The sequence below is a fragment of the Podarcis pityusensis genome, assembly GCF_964106645.2.
Source record: "Podarcis pityusensis genome assembly, chromosome: 14".
Taxonomy (NCBI): Eukaryota; Metazoa; Chordata; class Lepidosauria; order Squamata; family Lacertidae; genus Podarcis; species Podarcis pityusensis.
This window is the reverse complement of record NC_138039.1, coordinates 38966357-38993018: the sequence shown is the minus strand read 5'-3', so window position 1 is coordinate 38993018 and position 26662 is coordinate 38966357. Positions and strand designations below refer to the sequence as shown.

General features: G+C 46.1%; 2 protein-coding genes across 3 annotated transcripts in view; both read right to left on the bottom strand.

The window, feature by feature from the left end:
• Positions 1-26662, bottom strand: part of BNC1 (basonuclin zinc finger protein 1) — a 309802-nt gene that overhangs the window by 140722 nt on the left and 142418 nt on the right. The window lies entirely within an intron of this gene.
• BTBD1 (BTB domain containing 1) lies at positions 296-11620 on the bottom strand. The gene is made up of 8 exons (XM_080980449.1): positions 11187-11620; positions 8191-8347; positions 7138-7243; positions 6405-6602; positions 4607-4799; positions 2560-2647; positions 1247-1393; positions 296-1005 (listed from the first exon to the last, which is right to left on the bottom strand). The coding sequence occupies exons 1-8, from the start codon at positions 11603-11605 to the stop codon at positions 847-849; spliced, it is 1467 nt and encodes a 488-aa protein (XP_080836575.1). The 5' UTR covers positions 11606-11620; the 3' UTR covers positions 296-846.

Genomic DNA, 26662 nt, shown 5'->3' with positions numbered 1-26662 from the left:
TGGGCTTGCATGATTTTATATGGGGTATTCCACCTGTACACCAGCCTTTGCCAACCTAGTGCCCTCCAGATGTTTTGAACAACTTCCATTGTGAGACTACGTATTCTGATCCTTTGGAACCTAGCCAATATCTTTAATACTTAAAATATATGCCTAAGCTACTTTAAACAATATTCTTAATTAGTCCATTTTATATATATACTGAACTACTCAGTATGCTTGCATATGTATGAACAGATAAGTTTAAAGTGTTCAGGATTTATTTTTAAGTAATGTATTCTGGGACTATACAAAATTGCTTCCACTCTTCACTTTATTTCAAGGATAGCTTCATACAACTGACTTCTGAATAATATTTCCCCAGCAAAACAGCAAAACAGATTTAATTTTATGTACACTGTACTGAGTACAATTACAGAGGCAATTTGTATCAACCTTAATTCGGCTTCTCTTCATAAGTGTTCAGTTTTAAGAATGCAAGTGGTGTATTGTGCAGGAACGCAATCATACCATCCACAAATGATATATCATTTGCAACATGTATATTTCAGGAAAAAAATACAAATATTCTGCTCCAGCTTTCAGGTAATGATGGCAGTATATTTAAAGTGATCAAGTTAAATACTTATGTACAGGTAAGAATATTTTAGTTCAAGAACAATTTGGCTGCATACTGCCACTGGAAGTAGTGAATACTAGGTTTTAGTACCTTCCATGTACAATACTTCAGTATCATCATAACACATCCGAGATTATGTATTTACAATGTTTCACAGTATTCTGTATCTTCCATCTGTCCTTTTTATCAAGAGTCAATGCAAAGTTTTACTTCTCAGTTATTTGAAGTTACGTATAAAATATTATTTCTGGTATTTGCCCATCTTCTATTGATGTACCATTGTTGTTACCCGGTGAACTAAAAAAGAAAAAGCACGTTTTGCTTGAAGTGGGGGACTCGTGGATTACTTTCTTCAATCCCTTTGTGCCATAATGAGAATCTGGGCCCTAAAGAATAATAACAAGGTAAGTTTATTTCCTTCTTCTTTACAATACTTTATAAAGTAAGCAGTAAAGTAAATTAGTGGCAAAGAATTACAATACCAGGAAATATATGCTACAGCAGAGATACTAGTTTTAGTAATGAAGCGGCTTATATTATATAAGCCACACATAATCAATACATACAGTCCAGTTTTTCTCATCGCTCATGTTTAAAATATTTACAAAATAATTGAGAATATCTTACTTTTAGGGTTGCACAAGCAGTGTAACACACAGTTGGCAGAATCTCTATAGGTTCTTTGAACATCACTCTGAAAGTATTGGCAGTTCCGTCACAGCTAAATCCAGTGTCATTCTGCCCTAGCGTCTGATTTTTCTCATATTCAATTATCTGCAGTAAGACAGCATGGCAAGAAATAAAACAGAAAACACCCTGTGATTTTTTTTGTTTTAGAAACCACTACACATTTTATTAAGATGACCAGAACCTGATTTTTGCCCCTCGAACCTGTTTCACTCTTCCAGCTTCTGGCTGAAACTGAAACCACAGCTTGGGGCTTCAACAAGCAAAGCTTTCACAACCCATAATGCATAAATTGGGGCTCTAATTGGCACCTGTAATTAATACACAATCTAATACAAGACCTATACTAATAGTTTGTTTCAGGGCATAGTTCAAAGCAATCAAAACCAACTTCAGAAGCTCTTCCTCAGATGCTCCTTCTGTCATAGGTAAGACAAAAGGGGTTTTGCTCTGTCTTTGGAATGCCTTTCCCACTCAGATTTGTCTAAATTTCTGTGGTGGCTCCCCATTTGTGGAATGCTCTTTCCAGGGAGGTTCAGCTGGCGCCCTCATTATACACCTTTAGGTGTCAGGTGAAAATATTCCTTTTCAACCAGGCCTTCGGCTGTTTGACATCCAATACCCCTGTCAATGTGTTGTGGGAGATTATTGGTTTGTTGCTGTTCTTATTTTTACTATCTGTTTTGTGGTTTTCATATTGTAATTTTATGTTGTGCACCACCCTGACATCTATGGAGGAAGGGTGGTATACAAATTTAATAAATAATTATGATAAGATGATGATGATAATGATAATAAGTGCTTTTGAAAGTCATCCATTAAAATATTCTGGATTTCTTGATAACTATTTATGCAAGTACTGGCATACATAATTTTTTGCCAAGCATATTTTTTTCTTCATAAGCCCTGTAGTACCTTAACAGAAGATCTGAAAACGTAATTCACACAGAGTTCAGTAATTTAGGTAGTAGTCCCCTTGAAACACTCCAGATCTACCAAGGTAGCAATACTCAATGTGGGTGGGTGTATTCCACAAGCAAGTTCAAACATGGCAAGTTTGAATGGAAAGCTAGTTCCATGGGACCATAAGTAAGAAACCCTGCCTCGGTAATCTACTGATCCAATATACCAAAATGATGCAACTCTGAACAGACTATCCCTGGCCAATTTAGTTAAATTAATGAACTATTTACACATTTTGGTGTCTAAGGAAAATGTGTAACTCATTAAGCACGTAGAAAGCATGATGGTACCTGTATATTAACTTGGTAATCTGTGGGTCCATGAATAGATCCATACAATCCAAATCCCACTATCGAAATCCTTCTATTAACAGTGAACCTTAAAAAGAGAAAATAAAGAATTTGTTGTTGTTGTTGTTTAGTGGTTTAGTTGTGTTTGACTCTTCGTGACCCCATAGACAATAGAGGGAAGTAAATGTATTTGAAATATGGAGAGAAAAATGTAATTGACTAGTGTTAAAATTTCCAAATAAGGGTTGGATTCCTAAACTACAGTTGTTTCTACCTTTATTTTGCACTGGAATAAGCTAGAAGTGTACAAATTCCAGTTCTGCCACATCCTTAAAAACATACCTATGCCAAACTACTGTCAAACAAGACCATATTTACCTAACAGATTTTCTTCTCCCTCACCAGCTTCATCATACACCAAGATCTCCAGAAAAGATCACTCAGGCTTCTGTTTGTCTGACAAATAGGGGCAAGGGGCATAATTCCCTCAGCAGGACTCCCTCCCCTTATGAATCCCCTTCCCAGAAAGACTTGCGAAGTCAGTTCTGTTCTCATCTTCTGAAAATGAAGTTAAAATGCTTATTTCATCAGGGATTGAGAGGGCAATATAGACTACTTTAAAAAGAAAAATAGGAACTATTTGATTCGCTGCTAGTAGTTTTATCAGTTGGGGGGGGGAGGGTTTAGTGATTCAATTCAGGAGTTGTTTTATTCCAATGTCTGCTATCATTATTATTTACATTTCTTAGACTCCTTTCTCAAAACAATACCCAAGGTACTTACACAAACATTTAAACAATATTTCTAATAGTAATTTGTCTGTATAAAACCAACTCCTCCAAATACAAATTAACAAAATCAACACTGGAACAATAATAATAAAAAGGACAAAAACATCCCATCTCACAGTACTTAACCTGGTATTGTAAGCAACCTCTTGAACTTGCCTAAATGTTAGAAGCTTTGGCCCTTCTTTTAATGCTCTTTTATACAAGTATTATTTAACTGATGCCCATTATCTTTAGTGAAATACTACAAGTCAACACACAAGAGCATATGGTGCAACAGCATGCATAGTGTGCTGAACATTAAGCTTCAAGCAGTCTCTTCTGAAGAAGACCTCCCTGTGTTTTTGTAAGCACCTGGACCAGGATTCAGAGAGCTGTATAACCAGTTCTAGGCACCCAAAAGAGGCACTGGGTTTTCTTTTTCCTTTTTAAACAGCAGCCACCCATGCCACATGGCAAGCTGCTTTTGAAACTTAGGGCACAGCCTGACTCCCTCCTTTGGCAATCTTCACAGAACTTTGGCTCAATGGTTGCCATTCAATTTGATTTGAATTACTTTTATAATGTAATGATTTTAGAATGTTGTACTATTTTATTGTTGTTAGCCGCCCTGAGCCCGGCTTCGGTTGGGGAGGGCAGGATATAAATAAAATTTATTATTATTACTACTACTACTACTACTACTATTACTACTACTACTTTCAACAGCTGCTTGTGGCATGGTATTTTGCAGGGTAGGCTCACCAGCTTACAAAGCAAAAAAAAGTTTCCCCTAGTAGCTCTTTCGATCCCAGCCTCCATCAAGTAAATATATATTGAACAAACCGAGCATCTATTGAATCGGACTAAGGGCCAATGAAACTACATGCACACAGCCTTAATGAATTTGACCCCAAACCTATCAGCCAGTGTTGACACCCATTAAGAAGAACATTTATTATAGGCAGAACAGTGCATCTTTTACCTAGTCTCCATGCAATCCCAAAGCCACAAGAGAAACCTTCCATGTCATAGCCCAAAGTGTGTTTATTTGAGCATCAATGTGCTGCCATACGATTCCCTACATGAGTTATCCAATCCTGTGTGAAAAGCCAAACAGCAGAACAAGCATCCTTAGCCATGCTTTCTTCTTTAATGTGTCTATGATGCCAGGGAAAATACATGCCTACTAAGTTGCTAACTGAGCAATAATATTTTGGAAGGTTTCTCCTAATTGTGATAGGCTAATCACACGAGTTCCCTTGAAAATGCACCAATACCTGATCCTGTCACTTGTTCCACTGTAACCCCAGCGGCTCTCCACTTGCTGGAATCTATTTATGCTGCATTCCTTTCCTCTAAGACAGCATCTTGGTCGGTCAATATAGTCAACTCTAGGCTTAGGGTTGACTGTAAAATGCAGAAAGAGATTTACTACTTCCCGATCTGACAAAATTCCAGACTGAGCAGGACCTGGAAAAAAAGGCAGTGCAACTGAGCTGAATATATTCTATATACTAGGAGGCCGACTGAGAAATGTTCTTGAGGCAACTATTACTTTATAAGCCTATTTTTTTACAGCAATCCCACTACTAGATTGTAGCTGTTTAACATGGATTAACTAATCTGGGCTATAAACGGAGAAAGACCAACGTGCTTCAAGAGAAGGCTGATAAGATCCATATACTCCAACCAAAAAATAGCTTGTGAATCAAGCTTGTTATCTGCTAGCCTAAGCTCTAATGTTTTTTAAGATAAAATTAATATAATAAGCATTGGGATAAAAGGTTTGAATGTCCACCTCAGCTAGTCTGAAATATGTTGTGTTAGCCACAGTAGCTTTACTGAATAAGACTTCTTCCACAACCCACAGGTTAGACTTGAGAACTATTTGTACTAGTAGTACTTTGGCAATTAAGATTTGTATTATGAGTGATTATTTTCCATGATATATGAGATCTGTGTTCACGCTGCCAAATTTGCCATTGGCAATAGACTTAAACAGGATGAAACACTTAATTATTCTGGTTTAACTGGTTTGTATATTGCAGACACACACACAAAAGAACCATTTTAGCAGTGTGACTTGTGAAATAGGTAAAACCAGGTGTTTAGTTTTATATATGATTCTCAACCAGTTAAATCAGAAATATAAAACACAAAGTTATTACAATATATAAAATTAAATACATGTAAATTTAAATGCAAGGTGTTTTTTAAAAACAACAACAACCTTGAAACATCGTAATTTTTAAAAAACTGAAACATCATAATTATGGTCCTTTGTTGTGCCTAAGGCAAATATCCCAAGTGAAAACAACATATGAAGCCAACAGATTTGTTTTTAAGTGCTTCATCCAATGTTCAACCTCTGACATGACTAAATTGTCTTGTAAAAGAAGTAAGTTCCAGAGAGTTCAATAAGACTTGCTCCCAGGTAAATAAGCCATTATCTGTGGATGGTTTGTATCTTTTAGTGCAAGCTACTTTCCATTTTTTTACAGGATCTAACTACTGCAGGATGTATCGCACACATTTGCTTTCCATCCTACAAGAGACCCTTCCCATTTTTGAAAGCAGACAGCCTGTCAATGAGGCACAAATTTTGTCTTCCACTATAAAAATGATTAAATTAATTGAGGATAACTGTTCCCATAGGCAATTCTCATTATTGGCAGCTAACATCTTAACTGCAGGGATTAAACAAAAAATGAATGAGCAACATTACAAATATGATTTAACAAAATCTGGAGAATAAAGCTGCAGTCTTATGCAGATTTTCTGAGAAGCAGGTCTTATTGAGATCAACAAGGCTTATTTCAACATAAACATCACTGGATCAAGCTGCACGAGCATCACAAAAATACAAAAAAGTCAGATTTCTGAGCAAACAAAATATACTGTATTGTTTTCTTGCTACTTTTCTCGCACCAATGACCATGTTGTTAAACATAGATGATTTAATCTCTAGTAAAAGGGCCAATAGAACTGGAACCTTAGCACATATTTTAGACATTATATCTAAAAACATAGAAAACCTTTCACTTTTTGCAAGAATGAAGCCAGCCATACAGTTACCTGCTGCAAACTCTTCAATAGTCATCAGTGGAAAGCGGATTAAGGAGAGGGCTTTGCCAAGCACTTTCTGCTTATTGGCAGATGTGACGGGCAATTGCTGTCTTTGACATTCTGCTTCAGCCCAGCGAACAACAGCTCCAAAAAGTCTACTTTCACGAATACTTAGTGTGTCTCTTTCCAATACGGCACACAAAGTGTCTGAAGAAGAAGAATCAAGTTACTTGCGAACTGAGGACTCCATCCCCTCCCCACTTCTGCCCAGAAAATTCAGTGCTATTGAATGCCTTTTAAAGTTACTACATAAACTAGCTTTCTCAGCCTATACTCCTTAAATTAATTTGACAATATAGTTGACACAAACTTTTTTTAAAAACTGTGCTGTCCTTCATCTGAAGATTACGGGGCAGTTTACAATATAAAACAAAAAAATGCACATCATAATAACAAACAAAAATAATAATCCCCCGCACACAGATTACATAGGACCTAATTAAAAAGAAACTCAGTGGGAATGTGCATTCAGTTGGAGTGCAAAATCTAGTACTAATCTCCCCTAAAATGGTCAAGACAATCAGGCTAGCTTGGAAAGTTAAATGCCCAACTAAAATCACCCATTAACAAAGAATGTGGATCTTTTTGGATCAACATGTGAGAAGGGATAGCAAAAATACTATCAGTTAAGTTCTCAGCCTAGTCCTTCAAAAAGAACATAAATGGTTAGAGGGCTACTTACCTATATCAATATCTGTGAACCCTTCTGCACTTATTGCATCCATAGTACTTTTGTCTATTGTGTCAAGACAGAGACTAGCTAGTTGTGGTTCATCAAATAAACGAGCCTATGCAAGAGAGATTTACTTAGAATTATTTTGCAAATTCTGTATTGCAGGATAGGCTTGACAGCTAATAGAAACAGTTTCCAAAATAAAATAACAAAAAACAATTTCTACAAAACCAACCTTAATTTCACACTGCTGCTCCCAACATTAATATGTTTTGTAAACAAAACTCCATTTGCTACCTTCAATCCTTGCTTGCCTTACTTCTATCAACAGTGACACAAAGCATGACTAATCAGGGTTCCCATTTAATACCAGTTTAAAATCTTGGTTATGAGCTGGCTTCAACCCCTTAGCAACTGGTTACCCTAAGCAGCCTTAACTGTGGGTGGTGGGGAAAAATAGTCACAATTAAGGTAGAAAAGATTTCCCTACCGGCTCCCAGGTCTTCACTGCAGTTAGAAGTGTTTCTGAACTAGCTCTGGGGCATACACAGAATCCTATGAATGCTTAATTTTCAGTGAGTCTAATGGAACAGTGCCTGATAGGCACCAATCTTTAAGAACTGTTAAACATTGTAACTCGTATAGGTTATAGGAGGATGAATTTGATTCTGATACACCAGAGGCTGATAACACTGAATATCAGAAACCACCAAGCTTCACGCCATTTTCTTCCAATAACAAAAGATGAAAAACTTAACAACTGATCACTAGCTCATGCTGTATTTATAAAACAGTCCTGAATGCTAAGCAATTTGTTTTTCCACAGTGTTGTTCACAACACACACACACACACACACACACACACACAGGCTGAATCAGGATCATGAGCAGGAAGCCTTACTCAAATGTGTGAGTTATCATAATTTCCATATTCCAGCATCATTCACAACTGCTTTACTGCGTACATGTTTCTAAGTAAGACGTGCTCAGATCTACACAATTAGGTAAGTAACAGACACATATTTCCAGTTAGCTCATTAAGTATGCAAGTCAGCAGGTTACCTGAGTAAGCAGCATAAAGGCATTGTCTGCCCGAAGGTGCTTAGTGAGAAATTCAACACAATGAGCTTCTAAGGCTGGGACAGCGTACTTCTTGGCTGTGTAGAGAGTGGTCATAACGGTTTCGGGACCAATCTGAACTTCATCTGAATACAAAAACCTAGGAATCAAAGAAGAGCAAGTTATGAGAACAGTGCTTGATGACAATTAAGGCAGCCACCCTTTATAACATGAAAGGCCCACTGAACTTACTTTGAAGTACATACACATAGCACTGAGCTGAAAGTCACTCAAGATCCTAATATCCTTTGTTCTGCAGAGCTGGTTCTACAGCATATGACAGGCAATCCTACCCCAAATATTAACGGACAATCTTGACTATCTGCAGAAAGTCAGCAGCTTTACAAACCTGAAAGGTCAGAGATTGCCTTACGATGCAAAAACAGACCAGAAATACTACATTCCTAGAAGAATGGTTTAGAGCTTCTTTGTTACTGACCAGATATAAACTCAGATTCAAGTATTTTGACTTCCAACTATTTTCATCTTGGGCTCTTAGGCTGCATCTTCCAGATCATACACACCACAGCAGCATCTCCACACCCAAATCTATAGTCTATTCAAAATCCACACCAAAACTCTGATCCGCAATAACTGGTTTGAATGAGGAGTTAACATAAAAGGTCAGGCACTAGACAATTCTCTCTGCCGTGCAAAAGAAAAAACTCAAGATTGCAATACCATCTTGTGCAGAGAACAAGCACTGCCAGTTGCTTGACACCACAAGACCTCTATCCATGTCCTCCAAACAGGGAGTGAGACTTCACCAATAGATCTACCAATGCACTCACAGAGGAAGTGTACACTAAATCTTGTGCAGCACGACTTTGTACACAATACCTGGAAGAAGCAATTCCAGGATTGCCATAACTGGCATAATTAAGTGAAGCAAAACCCAACACAGTAAGCCCCTGGTTCAAATCTTCCCTCACTAAGCCACTGACCAGTGGGTCTTTCAGGAAATCAAAATCTGTGCCACAGCCTCCAAGGTCACATTCCACAGACCAGGTTACATTTGTTTATTCATAACATTGATTTATATGTCAGTCTTGAATTTAAGCGGTCCCTTGATGGTCACAGGTGACAAGGAGTTCCAAGTGCAGTGACAGAGATGGGATGGAAGACTCTATCCCTCTTTGGCACCCAATAATACAAATCAAGCAAGCTGTCAGAGGAAGAAAAACCCGTCCATCACATCCAGCTTAGAAAAATATATGCAGAAAGTTAAACTATGGAATTAGCTACCTTAGAATATGGTTAGGGCCACCAACTTAGATGGCTTTAAATGGGGAAGTAGACAAATTCATTAAGGGTAATAGCTTACAAGTTATGATAGCTGTATATTCCTTCAAGTATCAGAGGAGGTATGCATCTGAATGTTAGTTGTTGTCCCATAAGCAGTTGGTTGGCCAATGCAGAAAACAGGATGCTGGACAAGTTGGTCCTCCGGTCTGATCCAATAGGATGGTTCTTGTTTTCTTAAAATGCTGCTGTAGAAAGGACAGTTTCCACTCCCTCCTATACTTATGGTATAGGAGGTATATGGTATGGTATAGCTTATGGCAATCCAGCTACTTTTGTTGATTATACTCTAAGAACTGCATAGCCACAAGCAAGTTGGGATGTAAATGTCTATATAAAATAACTATGAACAAATATAAATTATTCAATAAAACATACTATTTATTTTTACAGGTGTAAAATACTATAAAATATAAATTTAGCACCATAACAACATGAAAAGGGTCCTACTGGATTAATAGCCTTCTCCCATTGTTGTTCCTCGCAAACTGGTAGTCAGAAGCATACTGTGTCCAATACTGGGAAACATAGCCATCATGCTAGCCACAAACAACTGGCTGCCCAACCCCATTTTTATAGCCACCTAAGGCAACACCCACACCATAAATTTAAAGCACTATGCCACTTTAAACGGTCATGGCTCCCCTCATGAAGAATCCTGGGAACTGTAGTTTGTTAAGGGCACTGAGTGTTGTTAGCAGACCTACCTATTCCTTTTCCAGAACTACAATCCCCCAACAACTCTGGGAACTGCACCTCTGGGAGGGGAATAGAATCATAGAATCATAGAGTTGGAAGGGACCCTGTTTGATCGTGTTTTTAATATGCTGTTGGGAGCTGCTCAGTGGCTGGGGAAACCCAGCCAGAAGAGCAGGGTATAAATAATAAATTTATTATCATCATCATCTAGTCCAACCCCCAGCAATGCAGGAATATGCAGCCATCCCACACAGGGAGCGAACCTGCGACCTTGTCAGCACCATGCTCTGACCCACTAGGGATGTGGGTGGCGCTGTGGTCTAAACCACTGAGCCTCTTGGGTTTGCCGATCAGAAAGTCGGCGGTTCGAATCCCAACGACAGGGTGAGCTCCGGTTACTCTGTTGTCCCAGCTCCTGCCAACCTAGCAGTTTGAAAGCACGTCAGTGCAAGCAGATAAATAGGTACCACTGTGGCGGGAACATGAACGGCGTTTCCATGCGCTCTGGTTTCCGTCACGGTGTTCCATTGTGCCAGAAACGGTTCAGTCCTGCTGGCCACATGTCCCAGAAAGCTGTCTGTGGACAAACGCCAACTCCCTCGCCCTGAAAGCGAGATGAGCGCCACAACCCCATAGTCGGCTTTGACTGGACTTAACCGTCCAGGGATCCTTTACCTTTTACCTCTAACCCACTGAGCTATCCAGCTGATGGAAAGGGGGGGGTGTCTCCCAAGAGCTCTCAGCACCCTTAACAAATTACAGCCCCACAATTCCTTGGGGAGAAGCCCAAGGACTATTTTTAAAGCGGTATCATCGCGCTTCGAAGGATGGTGTGGACGCGGCCACATCTTGACAATGCCTCGTGCACGGAGCGTATATCCAGCAGCCACCGCCGTCGCGACCCACCCTTCCTTCCTCCTCCTCCCTCCTCGACGGACCTGAGCAGGGCGAGGAAAGCGGCGGGCTCCACGTCGGGCAGCTCGATCTCGGCCGAGGTGGTGGCCATGCCGCCGTTGAACATGGCGTCGAAGACGGCGCTGCCGGCGGCTAGGACGAAGCGGTGCGCGGGGATGCGTTGCTGGCCCGGCCCGGGCGCGCCTCCTCCGGCCCTCGGCCCGCCTTTGCCCACCACGAAGCGCACGTCGCTCAGCAGCTCGTTGGCGAAGAGGAAGGCGAAGCGCTCCCGGAGAGACCGCTTCGTGGCCTGCCAGTTGTACACCGGCTCGCGCTGCACCACCACGGGGGCCACGGCCGGCGACGACGACGACGACGAGGCCGCCACGGCGACGCCGGCCGCCGACGCCGCCTCCGAGGGCCCCGACGACGCGGTCGCCTCAGGGCCGCCCGCGGCCGCCATCGCGAACCCTCTTCAGGCCGGCGCACGCGCACTCGCGGCCTCTTGGCTCACAATGGGTGGCCCCTTCCTCCAAGCTGCGCCGGCGCGGTGCTACGTAGACAGCGCGGCGACGCACAGTCGGGCTTGGTGCGCCCGAGGCGAAAGCTTGAAAGCGCCTGCGCACAATTCACAGAGATAAAATGGGAGAGAAGCATTCCATTGTGCGAGTGGGTCGTTTCGTGGTTCACTTTGGGGAAAGGGGGGAAGGCGTTTGTATTCCACGGAATTCAATGGAGTTGCCCAGTGGAGAGTTCCTGCACATTTCTATTCAGGTTTTGTTTTATTGTTGATTTTAATTTTTGGTTCCTGAGTGTTAATAAAAAGAAGTAATGCCCATCCCTAGTAATTATTCCCATATTGCCAATGAGGGCCCTGCGAACTAATCCACTGGTAGCCTGACACTTTTCCAAGCTGGGAGTCAGAATGGGAGCATCTCCAGCATCGCACAGGGTTCTTCGCATAGCTGTCAACTTTTCCCTTTTCTTGCGAGGAATCCTATTCGGAATAAGGGAATCTCCCTTAAAAAAAGGGAAACGTTGACAGCTATGGTTCTTGGGAGGGCAAAGTGAAATTGTCTCCTCGGAAGGAGGATAAACGTGATTCTGTAGGCACTAAAACAGATCCCAAGTTATTTCTTTATTTAAAACATTCTCTACATGCTCTTGATTGCAAATGCAATTCCAAAGCAAGTTACAAGTGGCACCTCATTCGCCTCACACAGAGTAGCAACAAGAATGCTGGCGCTGTGGGTTAAACCACTGAGCCTAGGGCTTGTGGATCAGAAGGTCGGCAGTTCGAATCCCCGTGACGGGGTGAGCTCCCGTTGCTCAGTCCCTGCTCCTGCCAACCTAGCAGTTCAAAAGCACACCAGTGCAAGTAGATAAATAGGTACCACTGCGGAGGGAAGGGAAACGGCGTTTCTGTGCGCTACTCTGGTTCGCCAGAAGCGGCTTAGTCATGCTGGCCACATGACCTGGAAGCTGTACGCCGGCTCCCTCGGCCAATAAAGTGAGATGAGCGCCGCAACCCCAGAGTCGGTCACGAGTGGACCTAACTGTCAGGGGTCCCTTTATCTTTACCCAATTGCTGACTTTGCCCACTGACAGCAGAACAGGGAGAGAAGAAATTTTTGGCAGCACATCTCACCTTGCAGTGTGACCTGCACCTCCTCAAAATCTGCTCCAGAGGGTTGAGCAAACATTCAGAGCAGATTTAGGTGGGGGCAGTTTGGCACAGGGGAGAGATCACTGAACATTGCATCCTGCCCTGTTATGGGCATAGCCAGGATTTGGGGGGGGGGGCAGAACCAATGTGATTGATCAGTTTGTTAAGTATTTCTATTGTTTTATTTGATGGGGGCAGCTGTTCCAGGCCCCCCCTTGGCTACGCCCATGCGCCCTGTTCCGCTGACAGATTCCATTCCATCAGCAGACGGTCACCACTGGATATCACTGTATGCATGCCCAATTCTCTATTTAGAATTCTCCTTAGCAGCTTTTAAAAGATGGATACAGCCTAAGAGGGATGGGAATTATCAGCTAATTGCTGTTCCAAATGTTTTGTAACTGGAAACATAAATGCGTTTTGCCAGCATAACATGCTGTTGGGAAACACAGCTGATATTTCCCCTAGAGTGAACTCTGTGTTATCAGAAAATGATAAAATAATTTATTTAAGGACAATTTTACTGGGTCTCACTCGGTGCTTGTTATGGCTTTGTATTAAGCTGGCCTTCAAGGAAGGTGAGATTGTGGTGTGGGATACATAAGAACATAAAAAATGAGGCCTCCAGGAAGTCAGTAAGCAGAAAACAAAATCAATAGTCCTCAATAGTTTCAAGTGTGACCTTGCAATTAGAGGTGGGAGTTTAGAAGGTTGACACTAGGATTGAAACTAGGGTTTGGCTTGCCATTTTTAGTTTCTGTCTGAAGCCAGTGTTCTTCCTAGCGGGTCTGGCCCTTTTAACCTTGCACAATGATTTTCGGTCAGCCTGAAAAAAATATTTATTTGCAAAGCTGCAATGTTATGGGCGTTTCATAGGTTACCTTATCCCTATGGGATACGAACTGGACAGAGCAATACTTGGGCAACATGCTGCAGAAATTGAACGCCAATGTGATTGAGGCTTAGCCTCAAATAACACGCAAATTGATGGAGGACTACAGTCCTATAAACCCAGCAAACTACCTTCGCATGTTCCCTGTTCGAAAACACCACAGAGCTTTTACTCTGGTAAATGTTCTTCCATCAACAGTTCTGGAGGGGAGGTTCCAAAAAATCGCCTACTGTCCATGTGAATCTGGAGATGTAGAATTGATAACTCATGTTCTTATGTGTTGCACATTTTCTTGTGATATATGTAAGATTTTTATTCAACTCTTTTTTAAAAAAACCTGTATGTATTTCAGCCATTTTTGGTTTTTTGAGACATCTCTCTATTCCAAGGGGGCAAACTGTTGTGTTGCTGCATGTACAACTCACCAGGGACTGATTTTACCTGGTTGATGACACTGTTTTCTATGCTTGGCATTTTATACTACTTTTACATGCCACACCAATGTCCAAGTAGTGCGAGACTCCAGGGGTTCTAGCCACTTACCTGGCGTTCATGTTTCCTTTCGAAATGAGGCACAGCAGAGACTGTGGTGTCTTTATGATGTATGGTTTATTTACACATATATACAACCTGGGCCTATGATTGTGGGATTCAAAGCATTACACTTCAAGAGTCTCTCCCATTGCTGCAGCATTCCATTCAAACAGGCAGCCCGCATTGTGCTTTGGCCTCCTTCTACAGCTAGTTGCATTTAACAGACTGACACCTTTCCCCCTTGATCACACCACAGCCCACTGAAATCCTAAAACTTCCTCCTAAAAAATACACTGGCATTGTCTTCAGACTCACTGTCTCAGAGCTCAGGGTGGGGCTCCTGTTGAGAATCCAGTTCCACCTTAAGGAGCAGACGTGTGGAATTGTTGCGTGTCACATGTCTGTTTACATTCCAGCACATTATGCTGGGAACTTCCGTTGTGTGTATAGCTTTTGCTTTTAGCTGTTCTCTCTGAGACGACATGAGAGAGATGACATGTTTCTTTGTCCTGATTTATGATTAATAAATCTGTAGTTGTAGTATGCTTCCACAAGCCTCACGCCTATTCTGTGTGCACAGTTCAATCTGCTGACAGTGTGCCCTGGCTGAGTTAGCCCAGGGCGCTGATTTACATCAGAGTAGAAGTGATGGTTTTCGCAACAGGATGGCTGGAAGGGAACGGCCCAGCCGGGGCTAGCCAGCTGGCCTACCGGCCCTCTGCATGCCGACAACAGCTCCACCCAACCGCCAGTGGGCAGAGAGTCTTTGCTTTGCCAATTGCTTCCTTAATAGCTCTGCCCCTTCCCTTTGTCCTCTTTTAATGGTCCATCTCCCCAAGCAATTATCTGGCACAGGAAGCTGGTCTGAACTGTACTTACTAAACCCAGCGTCCGTCAGCCTATTTTAATACTCCATTTCTAACACTTACCAAATCCAGGAATTATGGGTTCCCTGCACCCACAAACTCTGGCACCCAAACTAATAACAGTACTATACAGTTGTTAGTAATTTTATTTTTTATGGTTTTGTGTTTTGTTTGGTACTACTTTATATATTTGTACAAGTGTTGTTGTTTTTTAATACTGGCCATTGACCGTCATAAAGAGCTTGACTGATTGATTGAAACCAATAGTCTTCCTGTGCTGCTGCTTCCCAGCATCTAGTACGCAGAGGTATAGTGTTTCTGAAAATAAAGGTTCCCCATTTAGCTATTGTGCCACAAGCGTTTGCTCTAGAAGACTGTGATAGATTCACATTCAGGGGATTTACAAATGATGATGCTTTTCTCCCTTGGCTCAAAATTAGTGCCATAAAGCACACAGCTAGCACCTACTTCTATTTCCCCCTCACTAAATATTCTACCCCAGTAGATGGTATTAGTACATGTGTTCTCTCCTGGGTTTTTTCCCCACATGAAGAGCAGTATGCATCTTGAAATATGCAGCAGCACTAAATTCTTGGCTGAGAAGCAGAGAGTGATTGAAAATCATCTCTGTTTTCACAAACATATACAGTACTAGATCCTCTGGGCAAAACCACTTTTCCCCGATCAATTGCTTTCTGAGTAAGTAGCAATTGTACTGTAGGCTTGAAGCCCCATCTGCAGCAATTATAAAATACAACTGTCAGGGCTGCCTCAAGTCTCAGCTCACAAAAGACCAACGCCTATCTTTTCTTATATACAAAAGTGTTTATTGCAGTTCATTGTTTGCTTCAGATCCGAGGCGCGCAGCCCTACGTCTGCTAGGCTTAGACCGCTGAAGTCCCTTCTGAATCCGTCCCTCCCCTGCACCAGTTTAAGAGGCTTGCGCTGCTCCACCTCTTTCTCTCTTTCCTTTTCCGCAGGGTCTTTCTGCCCGCTGGGGTTTCGCCCCTCCTGGATTCCTCCGACGCGGAATCAGACTGCTCTTGCCCCCTCCTGCGGGCTTTGGGACCTGGCCCCTCCTCCGGGCTCCCTGTACTTCCGCGCGCCTCTACATTTGAACTTGGCGCGCGCGCCCAACCTCTAACTTTCCTTTTGACAGCTACGCTACTCCCTTCACTACTCCCCTCCCCTTCCGGGAGGGTGGCTTGCTCCGACCTCCCTCCTTTCTCTACTGCCGGAGCCGCCTCCCCTGATACACTGGAACCTCCACCCCCTTCGCTGCACTCTGACGGGGAGGCTGGTCCTGACGCCCAGCTGCCACTTGTGGGATCCCCCGCTGGCCCCCTGCTCCTGACACGTCCCCCCTGGGGCTCCCCTGGCCTTGACCACCGGCGCCCCCTTCTGGGAATCCTCTGATTCGCTGGAAAGACTCATGGAATCTCTAGAGTCATTGTCATCCTCTTCCTCGCTGTCCTGGGATTCATCCCCATCGCTCTCCATCTCCTGCCTACCCTGTGCCTCTGTCCCTGAACCCCTGACATCCATCCCCCCCTCGAAGCCCCCCCTTCCCCCCTCCCGCTGCTCGGGCGCAGGTTCCGGGAGCTCCGTTGTAGCGGGGGTAGATGCTGGATACAGTTCATCGACGTCGATCTCCTCTGCTTCCAGTTCAGTGTATGCGTGCTCGAAACCGGGGTCCTCCCCCAACACATCCAAACCCTTCCCTCCGCCTGTTACTTCAGGCGATGCTGCTTGCCAAGGCCCCCTTCGCCACCCCACTTCTGGTTGATCGTCCCACCAATAAGAGCGGTCCGTGTCCACCCCCGAGCACGATCCCCTTGGAGGGCTCGATTCCGGCGTGGTCTCCTCTGCGGAGGAGAACCCCCGGAAGGTGCTGCCTGAAAGTGTGGGCGTAAAAAGCCAGTCGTCAAAATACTCCGCTGGCATGGGCCTGTGTGGGAAGAGTGCATGGCACTCGTCTTTAAGAAGAGGTTCCTCCAGAGCATAATCTGGCACCCAACTGTTGGCGCTGGCCGGGGTACCTTCCCTGGCGAGGAGGTATTCCACTCCCTCCTCCCCCCATCTCGAGTCCAGAATTTCCGTGACCTTGTTGAGTGTCGGGGTCCTCGGTGACTTCCCCCCCCGGTGACTCTCTACGTGGGTCTGGTGCCGTCCCTGGCTCCTGAAATCTGTGTGGGGCCTTGTAGGGTGTAAGCACCGACCTATGAAAGACCGGGTGCATTCGGGAACCTTCTGGGAGGGTCAACCGAAAAGCTACGGGATTGATCCTGCCCTCAACTTGGTATGGCCCTAGCTGTTTGTGTCCTAGCTTCTTCTTAGCTAACGACTTGGCCGGCACCGCCTGGGCTGCTAACCATACCCAGTCCCCCACCTGGATGTCTTCTCCTGCCCTCCTGTGCCTGTCTGCCTGCACTTTGTAGGCGTGTTTAGCTAGTTCCAAGTGCCGTCGTAGCTCCTCGTGGACCTCCTGCAATTCTGCTGCTAAATGCTCAGCTCCCTGCGACTCCCCCTGCGTCGTTGTCTCCAATGCCGGGAAGGTTCTGGGATGTCGCCCATTGTTGGCGAAGAACGGTGTCACCCCCGTTGACGCGTGCTTCGTGTTGTTGTAGGCAAACTCGGCCATCGGTAAGTAGTCCACCCAAGTTGCAGGCTTTTGATTGGCGTAACATCGCAGGTACTGCTGCATGATGGCGTTGACCCTCTCCGCTTGGCCGTTGGTTTGCGGGTGTCTCGCCGACGCTAAGTTGATCTTGACATTCAGGATGCCCAGGAGCTTCTGCCAGAAACTGGAAATGAATTGGCGACCCCGGTCGGACAGGATGGACCGCGGTAAGCCGTGCACCCGGAACACGTGGTCTATGAACAGCTTGGCGGTCTGTTCCGCTGTTGCCACCTTCGCGCAAGGAATGAAGTGCGCCATCTTGGTGAACAGATCTACAGCCACAAGCACCGCCGTCTTGCCCCGCGAACTGGGCAGATCAGTAACAAAGTCCAGCGCCGCCCTTTCCCACGGCTGTAGTGGCGTCTCCAGCGGTTCCAGCAATCCCGCTGGCTTCTTGTGCACTGGCTTGGACCTCTGACAAGTGTCACACCTGGCGACGTAATCCACGACCTCTCCCCGCATCTGGGGCCACCAAAAGTCTCTGGCTACTAAGTCCGCCGTCTTTTCTTTGCCGAAGTGACCCGCGCTGGGTGCGTCGTGTAACTGCTGTAAAACCTTCGCGCGGAGATCGTCTCCCGGCACGTAGAGAGCACCTTTGCGGGTCAGCAGGCCGTCGCGTATCTGGAATTCGCCGTCCTTTGCTGTCCCTCTTCGCACCTCCTCCATCTTGGATTGTGCGAACGGATCCGTCTGTAGCGCGCGTCGTACCGCGTCCAGGTCCACGGCGGCGGAAGCGCACGCCCACGCTTGCGGTGCGAAAATGTGCCTGGCTGCCACTGGTGCCGCTTCCTCGAGATACTGCGGTTTCCTGGAGAGCGCATCCGCTATGACGTTGTTGTCTCCCGGGATATACTCTATCCGGAAATCGAAATCCGCAAAGAACTCCGCCCATCTCATGTGCCTCTGGCTCTGGAGCTTCGCCGTGCGCCAATACTCTAGGTTCTTGTGGTCCGTGCGGACCTGCACGGTGTGCTTGGCTCCGATAAGGAAGTGCCGCCACGCCTTGAAAGCCGCGTGGATGGCCAACAACTCCCTGTCCCAGATGGTGTAGTTCTGTTCCGACTTGCTGAGCTTCCGGGAATAGAAAGCGCAGGGCCTCCGGTTCCCTTGCGGATCTTCCTGCAAGAGGACGGCCCCCACTGCTCTGTCAGATGCGTCAGTCTCAACCCGCATGGGCCTGCCAGGATTCACGTGTAGCAGCTGGTCTTCGGACGCGAAGAGACTCTTAAGTCTCCTGAAGGACTGCTCCGCCTGGTCCGTCCAGGTGAACTTTTTCTTCTTGGAACTGAGGGTGTCCGTGATAGCTGTCGTCTCTTTCGCGAAACCCCTGATGAACTTGCGGTAAAAGTTGGCGAAACCGACGAACCTCTGGACCTCCTTCCGATTGCGCGGGCTATTCCAGTCCAACACCGCGCGGACTTTGGCACCGTCCATGGCTAGTCCCTTGTCGGACAGCCGGTAGCCCAGGAAATCCACCTCCGTCACGTCGAACTGGCACTTCTCCAGTTTGGCGTAGAGTCTGTGCTCCCGTAGCCTCTGCAGGACCTCCTTTACGTCTCTCTCGTGAGTCTCCTGCGATTCTGAGAAGATCAGAATGTCGTCGAGGAAGCATACGCACTTCTTGTAGAGGAGTCCTGCTAGCACGTGGTGCATGAATGCTTGGAAACAGTGGGAGCCATTTTGGAGACCAAACGGCATAACTCTGTATTCATAGGTGCCCAGTGGCGTGAACATGGCCGTCTTCCACTCGTCACCTTCCCTCATGCGTATTAGATTGTATGCTCCGCGTAGATCCAACTTGGTGAAGATCCTCCCCTTCCTCACCGTCGCGAGCAGGTCGTCAATCTTGGGCATGGGGAAGGCCTTGGGCTTTGTCATCGAGTTGATGGCCCTATAGTCCACAATGAGCCTTTTTTGGGGCGTGTCCTTCTTCTTCACGAAAAACACAGGACTGCCCCCCACAGCCTTGGATTCTCGGATGAATCCCCGCTTCAAATTGTGATCTATGAACTCCCGGAGTTCCTGCATCTCATCTTCAGACATGGAATACAGCTTTGCAGTCGGCAGCGTCGCCCCTGGTAAGAGGTCAATTACACAGTCGTAGGGCCGGTGGGGTGGTAACTGGTCAGCTTCCTTTTCGCAGAAGACCTCCAAAAACCCCTTGTACTTGTGGGGCACTGCCTGCACCATGCCTAGATGCAACTGTTGCCCTTCCTCCTGGCCCTCCTCCTCCTGGCCGGTCTGGATGCAATGTTGTGCGCAGTAGGACGAGCCAAAGGTGAGCTGCCGCTGGTACCACGCTAATGATGGGCTGTGTCTATCCAGCCAACTCATGCCTAACACTATAGGCGTGTCTGACAGTTGGGTGACATTGAAACTGATGACCTCGCGATGATTCCCAATTTTCAGCAGCATGGGTGGCGTCTGTTGTACCACTTGCCCACCCAGCAACTTTCTGCCATCTACCGTGACGACGTTCAGAGGCAGCGTGGCTGGTAGTAGCGCTATGCGATGCTGCTTGATGAACTGCATCCCCACAAAGTCTGCGTTGCTCCCTGAGTCAATCGTAATGGGGACTTCCAGGGTGAGTCCATTAGGTAGCTGGAGAGTAGCAGTGAGCTGCACCACTGGCTTGGGTGGTAAGGGGTCTGTAGGCTGCAAAAGCGCTGGGGACTGCTTCACTGACTTGCCTGGCGGAGCCCCAGCATCTCTGCTTCCAGCCAGGCATTCTCGTTTCCCTGAAACTGTTCTCCTTGGAACGCTTCCCCTGTTACTGTTGCTAAGGCTGCAGTGTGCTTCTGGAGCCTCTGGGGACACTCTTTAGCCATGTGCTGTGCACTGTCACAGATGTAACACTTCCTGGTCCCTCTAGGAGGCTTCGCCTTGACTGCTCCGGACGCTGAGGCTCCGGCAGCTGGCTGAGCCTTTGCACCACCCAGCTCCATTGGTTCCTCCCCTCCCTTCAGCATAGGCGAGGGATTTGTACATCCCAGGTCCCTGGGAAGAAGAAAAGGAGGCGCTCTAGCTGGTGGGCGGACGTGACGCCCCTCCTCACTATGCCAAGGGCGTTCTTCGTGGCGCACCCCTATCGTGAGTGCCCTCTGCACGACGTCTGCTAGGGTTTGAGGTCTGTCTCCCCTAGCCAGCTCATCTTTTACTGAGCCATGAAGCCCCTCCCAGAACAAGTCTCTCACTGCCAGGGAGTCCTTTTCCCAGCCCAGCACATTCAGCAATGCAAAAAAGCGAGAATGGTACTGACGCACTGTAGCCTTGCCCTGCCGCAATCCATGCATCTCCTGGCGCGCCACATCAACGTCAACGGTAGATTGGAAGCAAGTGTCCATGGCTTTGATAAATTCGTCAGAGTCCCTGCGGGCAAGACCATCTTCGCGCCACAAATTGCGTAACCAGGTTCTAGCTTCCCCATGCAAATGGGACACAATAAAGCCTACTTTCTCCTCCTCATCTTTGAAGTCTTTTCGAAGCAAATGCAGCGCGTATAGGACGTCTGCTCTGAAATTGGGATAATGCTTCAGGTTCCCATCGAAGTGGGCTACTAAATTGCCCCCCCTCCGTCCGAGACCGATTCCCTCTGATCTGGACCCCGGGAACCCCTGTTTGCACGCCTGATCCCACCTGGCTTGCAGATCCTGGCATCGTGCTTCTGCTTCGGCAACTGTCTTCTGAGAGACCCGTACTGCAACGGAGAGTTCAGCGACTGCGTTTTGCAGGGTCGTTATCTGCTCCTCAGTAGTCATGTCTGCCAAACTTCGTGAGCTTTGCAAAAAAAATTTTTTTTGCAGTTTTGCAGAAGGGACTTACTGTCAGGGCTGCCTCAAGTCTCAGCTCACAAAAGACCAACGCCTATCTTTTCTTATATACAAAAGTGTTTATTGCAGTTCATTGTTTGCTTCAGATCCGAGGCGCGCAGCCCTACGTCTGCTAGGCTTAGACCGCTGAAGTCCCTTTTGAATCCGTCCCTCCCCTGCACCAGTTTAAGAGGCTTGCGCTGCTCCACCTCTTTCTCTCTTTCCTTTTCCGCAGGGTCTTTCTGCCCGCTGGGGTTTCGCCCCTCCTGGATTCCTCCGACGCGGAATCAGACTGCTCTTGCCCCCTCCTGCGGGCTTTGGGACCTGGCCCCTCCTCCGGGCTCCCTGTACTTCCGCGCGCCTCTACATTTGAACTTGGCGCGCGCGCCCAACCTCTAACTTTCCTTTTGACAGCTACGCTACTCCCTTCACTACTCCCCTCCCCTTCCGGGAGGGTGGCTTGCTCCGACCTCCCTCCTTTCTCTACTGCCGGAGCCGCCTCCCCTGATACACTGGAACCTCCACCCCCTTCGCTGCACTCTGGCGGGGAGGCTGGTCCTGATGCCCAGCTGCCACTTGTGGGATCCCCCGCTGGCCCCCTGCTCCTGACACGTCCCCCCTGGGGCTCCCCTGGCCTTGACCACCGACGCCCCCTTCTGGGAATCCTCTGATTCGCTGGAAAGACTCATGGAATCTCTAGAGTCATTGTCATCCTCTTCCTCGCTGTCCTGGGATTCATCCCCATCGCTCTCCATCTCCTGCCTACCCTGTGCCTCTGTCCCTGAACCCCTGACAACAACGAAGGCTCGGAAGCAGCTGGCACAAAGACTCATATGCCAAGAAACAACATCAAACATGAAAACTCCTGATATAAAGCTGGCAGGGCAGACCTCAGGAATGAAGCACCTCGGTATCCCTGGGCCCTTCGCTTTTTCTCAGCCTAACCTACCTTACAGGGTTGTTGTAATGACAAACTGGGGGAGGAGAAGTCATACCCTCCAACATTTCTCCGATGAAAATAGGGACGTCCCATTCCATAATGATAATGTTACCATTTATACCCCACACATCTTACTGGCTTGCCCCAGCCACTCTGGGCAACTTCCAACCTATATAAAAACATAATAAAGCATTAAACATTTTTTTTAAACTTCCCTATTCAGGATTGCCTTCAGACACCTTGGGGATTGGATAACCCCATACCCTCCAACATTTATCCAATGAAAATAGGGACATCCTAAAGAAAAGGACATTCCGGGATCAAATTGGAAACCGGGATGGCTTCTCTAAATCAGGGACGTCCCTGAAAAATAAGGACACTTGGAGAGTCTGAGAAGTATGCCATCTTTGGCTCTGGGGGGGAAGCAGGATGAGAATGCAATAGTAACCATAACAAAACTTGAGAGTAAGTTCCCAGTAAATTCAGCAGGAATTACTTCTGAGTAACGGTGCTTAGGGCTGAGCTGCCTGAAGCCCCTGGGTAACACTTGCAGCAGCGAATAATCTTCAAAGAGCACCAAAATTTTACTGCTGCTTCTTTGCAGGGTTACCAACGAAGTGTGTTTTTATGGCAGGGCTTTCCAAACATTAGTGTGTTGGCTGCAGTGTGTAGGTGTGTCATGCGAACGCTCCCCACTCTCTTCCCGTGGCTGGAAAGGGGTTAGTTTAACCTCCGGTTTGCTAGTAAAACTGAATTACTGTGTCGCGAAATGATGCGTGTCTAAAAAGTGTGTCACCAACATGAAAAGTTTGGAAAGCTCTGGTGTACGGAATACATGCCTGGGCTGTTCCTCCCTTGCTTTTAACAGTGGTATATAATGCAATCCATTGTTGGAGAAAGTTGTTTCTGCCAATATGTACCACTTTACCTGGGTCTTTGGTACCCGGGATATGTGTATTCAGAACCCACCGTATTATTGTGACTGTAATACATCTTAACTGTTTTTAACTTTGGATTTAAAATTGTTGCAGCCTGCCCTGGGACCTGCTGATGAAATGTGGATAATAAATGTGATGGCGATTTTGCTGATGATGGACTGACGAAACCAAAGTAGCATATATGACCCCCGTCCTGACTCACCCTCACAAGTTTACTATACTCAGTTATTAGAACTGCCAGAATGGCAGCCCAATCAGATTAAGAGGCTAATCGTAAGCCAACCAGCCAATAAGGCTCCAGAAGACATGATCCCAATGGAGATTTATAAGATAAGACCTGATTTCTGGTCACCCAGTTTTGTAAAACTGTTTTCATACATTAACAGCTCAGGTCGCATACCAGAAGGGTGGAAGCTGAGTATAATTGCCCCAATATATAAAAAGGGTGATAAGAAAAACCCTGCCAATGATAGACCCATTAGTTTGTTAGATGTAGCCTCTAAATTATATGCCAGGCTCCTTCTTGGGAGACTGGAAGAGTGGGCAGATACAAACCAAAGTAGCACCACATGCATTGCCTAGACTAGAACACAGTCTTCTGATGAGAGACCCATTTTCCTCAATGTCCATTTGTGCTGCTGAGGGGCAGGAGACAGAAAAGAGGCTTATTCAGTAAGAAAGATTTTTCTGGCCAAATATACGCCCCACTTTCTTACAGCTATGCCTATAGAGGGGAAGCTCTCATATAGACACACTGTTCACTTTCTTGTCTGTTTCTATGGCTTTCTAGACTTCTCCTGGAACGAAAGACTGCTGGGGACTAGAATGCTGCGGCGGGTAAATTGGTTGATCAGCGGTTGCCATCATGGCTGCCCAAGTTCCCATGAGAACTCATGAGAGCACCCCAGAACCTCGTAAGCGAGATGGGAGAGCTTAAAAGCTCTTTCTGTGCCAGGAAAACACTGAAACGTAGAATCATAGAATTGTAGGGTGGGAAGGGACCCTGAGGATCATCTAGTCCAACGCCCTGCAATGCAGGAATCTTTGGCCCAATGTGGGTCTCAAACCCATGATCTTAAGAGTCTCATACTCTACCAATGGGACGCGGGTGGCACTGTGGGTTAAACCACAGAGCCTAGGACTTGCCAATCATAAGGTCGGTGGTTCGAATCCCCGCGATGGGGTGAGCTCCCATTGCTCGGTCCCAGCTCCTGCCAACCTAGCAGTTTGAAAGCACATCAAAGTGCAAGTAAATAAATAGGTACCGCTCCGACGGGAAGGTAAACAGCGTTTCCGTGCGCTGCTCTGGTTCACCAGAAGCAGCTTAGTCATGCTGGCCACATGACCCAGAAGCTGTACGCCGGCTCCCTCGGCCAATAAAGCGAGTTGAGCGCCACAACCCCAGAGTCAGCCATGACTGGACCTAATGGTCAGGGGTCCCTTTACCTTTACTCTACCAATAGAGCAATCCCAGTTTGAGCTTTTAAAGCTCTCCACCTTCCATGCATTTAATTTCTGCTGTTCCAACTGACTGGCTTCCAACTGCATAAAGCTGAAATTGCACATGTTACATCATACTGTACAGAACATACAAGCCTCCCATCCATTTTTTTGATCTAGTTTCAACTCAGGCTTACCTAAGCAAAACTGTATTCCACAAGGGTAGCTGGGTTAGTCAAACCAAAACCAGCAGAGGGCATTGTGGTAGCAAAAAACCAAACAAAGCAAAAATCCTCCTAACAATGTGTTCCTTTGCATGTTTATTCAAGAGCAATGGTCCAGTGCTTTTTTTCCTTTCTTTAAAAATGTTTAGGGGTACTCTCATTTTGACTCAAGAAAATCAACATTCTATAGTTCAAATCAGGAAAAATAAATAGAGTTAATGGACAAAAGTACAAAGATTCAAAAAAGGTTTAGGGGTGTGCGTCTCCCCAGAAAAAAAGCACTGCAATGGTCCAATCCTATATGCGTACCCAGAAGAAAGGCACACAGAGTTCATTGTACAAGCTTGCAGCCTTACTCTGTTCGATGGAGCTTGCAATCCTGTGCACTTTCTGCAGAAGTAGTTCCATGAATGCAAAGTCAATAACGCACAGCATTGTGCTCCAATTGGTCTACTGTGGCATAAGCAGCCATGGATACACGTTAAGTCCACATCCTTTGTGGACTTATGTCACACAGGCAAATTAATCTCAACAAGTGTAGATGACAGCAGGTGAAGCACAAAGGGGGAAGTCAGCCTGGGAACCACACACACACCAGTACATAAATAATAGGGGTGAAAATAAATAAATAAATGGGGGGGGGACTAGACGGACCATTGTAAAATGAGCCCCATCCCCTGACTTAGCCAAATGAAGTCACCAGGAGATTGTGGTAACAGTAAGGAAAAATAGAACAAATTAAGTTCTTAACCCGAGGTACCACTGTACTGCCTCTGACCGCAAGAATAGCAAACACAACCTCTAGAGCCGCAGGCTTATATTTATTTTTGCAGTGTGCCTGCCTGCTGACACCTGCTACCGGAGAAGAAGCCCCATTGCATGCAATGACCTGCTTCTGAATAAGATGGGCATTTAGGATTTGACCCTGCAGATCTTTTAGTCTCCAAGGTGCTACTGCAGGTGGGGACATAGGAGCCAACTCCTAGGGGCCGAGGTCCCTTAGCCCCCCAATAAAATATTTGAGGGGTCTCCTCCCCAGTTGTTGGGCATTGCCATTCAGATGGTGTGTGCACGCTGCATCTTGTGATCAATTCTTTTATTCAAGTTGGCACCCCTGGGTGGGGGGCAGGAGAGGCATCTGGTCGCTTAGACAAAACAACAATAAATTCTGTGCTCCCCTAGAGACCTGGAATGGGGCAAGGCAGCGTCACAGGCAGTCAGCTAGAAGCCACCAACACACACTTTCACCACTGGGTGCAAACTTGAATAAAATATTGGGGGAGGCCAGGTAAATCCGCCCCTGCATAGTAGATCACAAGACATGGCACACACACCATTGGAATGGCGATACGCATCATAGGAGCCGACTCCTAGGGGCTGAGGTCCCTTTGGCCCTCCAATAAAATATTTGAGGCCCCCCCCCCAATGTTGATGGGCATTGCCATTCAAACATTGCGTGTGTATTGCATCATGTGATCGATTATGCAACACCCCCATATTTTATTCAAGTTGGCACCCATGATCCTTATCA